Below are 7,170 nucleotides of genomic sequence, written 5' to 3' on the forward strand. Positions count from 1 at the left end.
AAATCCGCCTTCATTGCTGCCAACTGCTCAATGGTTGATTTTTCTTCACTCTCCTTATTTCCTCCTTCAGGTACTGTAGCAACATTACCTGTCTTAGGCTTTCCTACTTGACTGCCCTTCTTAGAACTATTGTTATTCTTAAACTTATCAGGAAAAAGCTCAGGATGAAGCTTCCAGCAAGTGTCCTTTGTATGCCTCGATTTCTTGCAATATTTACATATCTGCTCCTTTTTCTCAGTAGGACCCTTTGGCTTTATTCCAACATGTGCAAAGTGTTTTGTAGGTGAACTCTGTAACTGAACCTGCTGCCTACTCTCCTCATTGCTTATCATAGCGTATGCTTGGGAAAGAGTAACCTCATCTTTGGCTAGGATATTTTGCCTAATGATGTCAAACTCAGGGTTGAGTCTAGTGATAAATTCAAACACCCTATTTCTCTCCACCAACTTCCTATACATTTCAGCATCATTCTTACTCTCCTATACAACTGTCTCCATAATATCAATTTCTTGCCATAGGGATTTCAATATAGAGTAGTAGATTGCTACTCTTCTCCCCCTGTCTTAGGTTCTTCATATCACTTTTCAACTTATAGACTCTGGCTACATTCAACTTCTGTGAATAGGTCTCAGTAACACTGTCCCATATCTCCTTAGCCAAAGACATCCAGAGATAATGCTGACTTATATGAGGTTGCATAGAATTGACCAACCATCCTATGACAGTATAGTTCTCTTGCATCCATTTCTCAAATTCAGGATCTGTTTCTTCGGGTTTCACTTTACTACCTGTGAGATACTCGAGTTTTCCTCTACTACAGACATAAATTCTTATAGACTATGCCCAAGCAAGATAATTTGTCCCATCTAGCTTGATTGTGGTCACACCAGTCAAAACAGAATCTATCGAGCCAAGGCCGGAAACCGGCACTTGCCACTTGCTTGAACTCACTTCCATATGTCTTCATTAATCAAACGAAAGTCAAAGAACTAGAAATTTTGTCTATATAAACTTATTTGAAGTCAAACAAAAACCCAGATGCTTGAAAACTAGGGTTTTACTCTGTCCAACTGTTGGGGAGGAAGAGAGAAGATGCAGCCGCTCCTACCAGAACTTCCCAATCTCTTCCAATCCTGAACCGCCCTCCTTTAGGAGTCACAAGACACCTCCCAAGCACAGAGCACCACACCCAAAGCTTCACCTTTACCTGTACCTTCAAAAATCTCTAACTGGCTAGGGTTTTGGGCAGCAACAGAACAACACCGCTTCTTGGCAATATCCAGCCAGATTTAAATTCTCCAAACCCTCTACCAACTAGGCCAGAGATCCTCTGAACGATAGAGAATCTATCTCTCCATACACTCTCTTAATCTAAGGGTGTATGGGAAAAGAGGAAAAAGAAAAAAAAGGAAGAAATAGACCTGCTCTGATACCAAGATGTAAATCAGTCCTCAAATATTAGGTGTAAATTTGAAGATTAGAAGAAAAAAAAAGGAAGAAGAGAAGTAAGAGCAACAGCACAAGAGAAGAAGATGGCGAAAAGTGAAGGAAGAAGAAGAGGATTCGAATGTTATCTTCCCTTTCTCCTCTAATCCTTTTTTATTACGAATTAATGTTAGAGTAATGACAAGTATGCCCTTAAGTGGGCAGCCAGCTAGGCAGTAACATAAAGAGATTAAACAAAAAAGAAATAACAGGCCCATTAAGAGAGGCCCATTAGACAACAAGAAAAGAAAAGATATTACAAGAGAAGATACTACAACCCATTCAGCCAAGTCTCTTTACAGTTTCTGACACATGATCCTATTAGAGCTTCAAACTTTGGTTTGAAAATTGCAAGCACACTTCAAAGCTAGGGATGACTCTCCCAGGCAGTTGTTTTCACTCTCATTGTGCTTCCTGTAATCGAGCTTTAGGGGGCTATTCTGGTTGGTTACTGGTTGCAAGTCAATCCCATGCTCCTAATTGTCTTACCTATTCTTGGGTCAATCTCTTCTCTTCTCCATTCCCCTTGAACTTAGCTGAGTAATTTAATTTTGTCCTTAACCACGGACGTAATATGACAATTTTGTCTCTTTTGGATTTTCTTTCATTTTGAGTTTGGGGGACGGGGTGTCACAGGCAGCCATTTGGAACAAAAACTTCCGCTATAGTTCTCCAGTAGCCGAACTTTCGCTGCCCTCTCTGGAACCAAACTTTGGCTGCCTTGTCAATCAGCTTTCAGGGGGTGGAAAGTGAAAAAAAAGAATAGGTGCAAGGTAAAGGTAAATCTGGTAGTTTATGAAATTGTCTTTCTGGTGTATTTTATTAAATTTACATTTAAATGGATTATTCTGAAGGATAAGTCTGGTATTTTGAAATTAGTATACTATGTTACCATTTTTCCCTCTGGTAAGTTGAAGGAAGGGAGGTTATTATATATTTTTTTTCAAAACTACAGGGGAGGTTTTATTAGTGTCAAAACGCAGGAGGTTTATATGATTGTAAGAAAACCCCGGGGAGGTTTTTATATTTTACCCGAGAATTTATGAAAAGTTGTCTTTACCTTTTTTTCTTGCAGTCTGATGTTTATGTGATTTTTTTTTCTACAGTTATTGAAGACTCTATTTGAGATTGTTTTATTTGAAGACTGTGGAAACCAATGGAGTCTTAGCAGACCAATGCTGAGTTTGATACTTATAAGTGAACAGGTGATAACTAAGACCTCCAAACTAATTTTCAGCTGCCTAAGCTTTCTATTAGATGTGCAAAGTACATTGATTTTTCATCTGACTCTATGTTACAGGTAAAGTATGACTTTTAATATGTAGAAGGTATCTCAGCCTTATTCAAGTCATACTGTCATTCAATAAGAGGACAACAATGCCCCAGTCGTTAAAAAGTAATTAAAATTAGGGTTAATTACTTATATATACCCTACATATTTGAGAAACTACTTATATATACCCTGAACTTTCAAACCCAACTTAAATATACCTTGTTGACCTTTCAAAGGTTAAATCTAACAGATAAATGTAAAAGACAAAAATGACCTTAACTGTTCATTAAATTTTTAAAAGATGCCATTTTCTTTCTTTTTTTCTCTCCTTTCTTTCTCCCTTTGATGTTGCAAACACCATACCTGTTTTGGCTGCTGGTGACGTGTGTCTGAAAAATCGGCAAATGCACATACTGGAGTTTACAAGACTAAAGTTGTGTCATGTAAATCCAAATGTACTCGACCTGGACTGATTGGACAGAAACACGTGTCTGAAAAATCTGCAGGTGTCTGAAAACCACTATTGGTATATTGTATACCTGGTTTGTCTACCGGTGACATGTGCATTGTACAGACGCACATGCGTCTGAATAATCCCCAAAAAAATTCATAACTCAGACCCCCAAATTAGTGGCTCCTCAAAAACCTAAAATTTCAAAACAATCGTTAAATTTTTGGCATGTTCACTGAGATAAGAGTTCATCAGGATGAGAATCAGGGAAGCTGGGTTGGGTTCTGGTAGACAAAAAAGCTGGAAGATATGAAAACGGGAGAAGATTGAGAAGGTTTCAAGAGTTTGATGACAAAACAGATGGTTATCCAGCCCTGCTTCTCACATTCTTGAACATAAAACCAGTTTTATCTTCTTGTTTAATTAGAGAAGGATTTCAGTTGGAAATTTCAAAAATTTGCGTGACAAAACTGATTCAGTTGTTATGTTCATGGTTTTAGACGAAAAAGATGATCCAATGTTTTGAACATATATGGGTAAATTTGGTATTATAAAAGCATTTGTAGTGAGCTGTTAATGGTTCTAAACGGTTCATTGACAGGGGTCCTATTTGTGTTATGTCGGGCCACTCAACAAGGCACGTATAAGTTGTTTTCAAATGTTCAGGGTGTATGCAAGTAGTTTCTCAAATGTACAGGGTATATTAAGAAATTAACCCTCAAAATTAAAATAGAAGCCCAAAAGTAAATGAGAATACTTCTCTCTCATGATAGTAGACCCAGACATCCATTCACCATGGATGTAAGTATATAATTCATAACCAATTTCTGGGTTGTACTCAAGAAACTAGCTAATTGTTAAACAGGATTCATGTAGCCATTCCCATATAGTTGGGATAAGGTTTGGATGGTGATGATGATGACTCAAGAAACTGGTTAGGAAACTTGCCAAGTTAATTTTAAGTATTAATAACCAGAATAAATTGCAGGAAGCAACTTGTTTTTCTTTCTTTATTACCTTTAAAATCTCAATTAAGCACCCAAAGAGTTTGAAAATCATATTTTGCATATTGTGCACCATAGGCTTTTATTTTGGTGAACTTTATCAAATTCCCAGTTAACTGAAATGAATTGAATCCTACAGGAGTTTTTAGGTAAGTGAATCATGGGATTGTCTTGTACTTGTAACTGACAATTCAATAATTCCTGTGCAGATATTTACTGATTTAAAAGCTCAGATTTTGGCTTCTCAAGTAAGTTTCCTTTCTCTAGCTTGGCTATTTGGTGCAGCACTTAGCACAAATATTTTGGTACAATGTTTTAAAACCTGGCCCAGAGGTTGAACCATTTTTCCATCTAACAGATCAGCAGTTCAACCATCCAGGTCAATGGGTCAAACCCATTCTGTAATCAACATAAAAATTCATAAAATTAATATTGATATAAAAAACGAGAATCCATTGAACAGCTCAGATAGATCAACAGTTTACCATCTGGGACAATGGCTCATTAACCCAAAATTTTGCTTTTTGCAACATAGTGGGCTAGAGGTTTACAAAAACAGGGATTATGACCATGTCACCAGTCTGACTATCTGGGTCAACAACAGGTTGAAAACACTGTTTTATTATGAACAAGCATTGTAGTTTTATGCATTTATTTTTTAAGGTCTAAAGGGTTGGCTTGGATCTGGGGACAGAGGACTGCTAATTAGTATTGGTGGCAGGGGGCTCTGGTAACTTGCCATTGAGCAGATATTTAGATCAGGATCCATCTTTGGGTAGGTCCCATCTAAGAGGCAAAATCAATATGATCAGATGTATATAGATAATATGATTCATGCACCATTTTCAATGCTTTGAAGTAACACTTCTGACAACCATCCAAATATTTGTTTCAGAAATAGACATTTTGGATGAAAATAGGAACTGAGTTTTTGCCCACTTAATCTTCAAGGTGAGATCCATTGAATTGGGGGGAGGGTACAGTCATCCTAATCTAGCAAAGAATTGCAAATTATGGGGCCCCAGACTGCTTTTGGATCCTGAATTCCCAGACCTGAGCTTTTGCTTCCTGTTATTCATTATAAGGTTTTCTGCCTTGTATAGTAGTATCAGGCAATGATAATGGGATTTTATGTAGATTATCTAGTATTGATTTCTTGGCACATTTATTAGGTTGTATATTGAGTTGTAAGATTACTTTCCCTGGATAGTGAAGTATTATTTTGTTTTGGAGCAAGAGATTACTTGCCCTGGCATTTGGCAAATATCCTTAATTCTTACTGAAACGGTTCCATTTTCATGGCTTGCAGCCCACAGATCAACAGCAGCGCCTCTCCATGTGTTTTGACAAATTGATGGCAGATGTTACTCGAAGTTTGGATTCAAAGAACAGGGACAAATTCACTCAAAACCTGACTATATTCAGGCATGAATTCCGTGTCAAATAGCATTCACTTCCCTAGATATACATGGACGCATCTTTTGGGTGAAATTTTCAACCAATATACCAGATGAACAATCGATGTTGCGATCTACCATACTTCTTTCGGTTGCAGATAGATTCTTTTGGTGCTAGTCAGACTGTCAGAGCACCTCTGTTGATGATCTTCTGGTGCTAACAAAGGAGAAAGAAGGTTTGTGAAGATCACTGGTATGCTTGCAGATTGGATCAGTTCTCTGTGAATTCTTTGTAGTTGTATTTAACTCTTTCTCTTTTCCCTTGGGAGCCAGGGAAGAGCTAGAAATTTATACAGGGGTAGTCAAAGGGCATTGGGATTTCTGAAGCTAGTGGCTAGTATGATGTTAAATGGGGATCAGATCAATTCTTTTACTCAAAGAAAAAAGAAAGATGTATATAAGTGATTCTTTCGTTTTGTTACAGAAATGGATTTCTGAAGCAGATATCTGTACATTACCCGTTCTTTTATTTTGTAATTGTTGATGTAAGCTGAAATTTGCAGAATTCCTGCTTGCCCATGCATAGCTTTCTTTCCCAGCTGACCATTGATGTTGACCATTGATGTTCTTGAAAACAGTACGAGGGAATCTTTCTTTCCCAGCTTCTACATTTATAAATCTGAGAAAGATTTCATGAGCCAAAGAAACGAATCCTAAATACATTCACCCATCCAGTCTACCCCTCCCAATACCCTAGGGGGCTGCTTGCTTCTGAGTTCTTGGTAGTGGGACAGGCTTTACATTTATAATCCAAGTCAAGGCTTACGATGGTATGATCGTCTACTTCCCGGGTTCTGGCAATTGTCTATTATGTTGCGTGCTGTTTCTAAGCATCTGAGAATTACTGGTGTCTGATATTCAAATGATGCGTTTATGTTCCTGCATCAAATGACTGTATTTTTCTGCGAGAAAAGACCCAGATTCAAAATAAAGTGTTCTGTTTATAAACAGAATGCTCTTTCAATGTAAACAATGGATATTATGTGAAAGTATAGAGATTTTCTTGCCCCATAAACATTGTAAATTTGTAACTATGAGTGCTGCTCCAGTCAGTGACGGACCACTAGCTGGCTAAAGATAAGTGGATTCTTGTTATCTGGAGAGTGGTTCAAACTTCAAAATATTGCTATATTGTACTAAATTGCAACGCATCGGTTTTCAGGGTCACTCATGGTTTAGACTTTAGAGTGCTGCTTTTCAAGTGGAATTGCCAATATGTTATTTATAACTTACAATGCCTGCTCTTAAGTAATGTAAATAAATCATTTTTTATTTAAGGACTTCAAAATAAATCTCCCTTGACAAAACTACATATAAACCAAAAATATTCATTGAATTTATTAGAATCATAGTGAATCGTAGGAACAGTATATATCATAAGATTTGTTAATCAAATCATACGATTCAAATGCTTGTTTACTTCAATCGTAGGAACAGTATTTAAGGACTTCCATCTTCTCACAAACGAAGTGCTTGTTTACTTCAATATGCTTCATCCTT

General features: G+C 37.2%; 1 protein-coding gene across 3 annotated transcripts in view; it reads left to right on the forward strand.

Annotated features, from left to right (window-relative positions):
• LOC148845573 (ARM repeat superfamily protein) overlaps positions 1 to 6,175 on the forward strand; it is a 100,013-nt gene extending 93,838 nt beyond the window's left edge. For all 3 annotated transcript variants that reach the window (XM_088954833.1, XM_088954832.1, XM_088954834.1), the window contains 3 exons: positions 2,592 to 2,690; positions 4,423 to 4,461; positions 5,523 to 6,175. In XM_088954833.1, coding sequence (XP_088810959.1) covers positions 2,592 to 2,690; positions 4,423 to 4,461; positions 5,523 to 5,660 — 276 coding nt within the window. In that variant the 3' untranslated portion in view covers positions 5,661 to 6,175. The remainder of the gene's footprint in view (positions 1 to 2,591; positions 2,691 to 4,422; positions 4,462 to 5,522) is intronic.
• Positions 6,176 to 7,170: the final 995 nt, after the last annotated feature.

Source organism: Nelumbo lutea, chromosome 7, assembly GCF_056320005.1.
Source record: "Nelumbo lutea isolate HS-2025 chromosome 7, American lotus-T2T, whole genome shotgun sequence".
NCBI classification, from domain to species: domain Eukaryota; kingdom Viridiplantae; phylum Streptophyta; class Magnoliopsida; order Proteales; family Nelumbonaceae; genus Nelumbo; species Nelumbo lutea.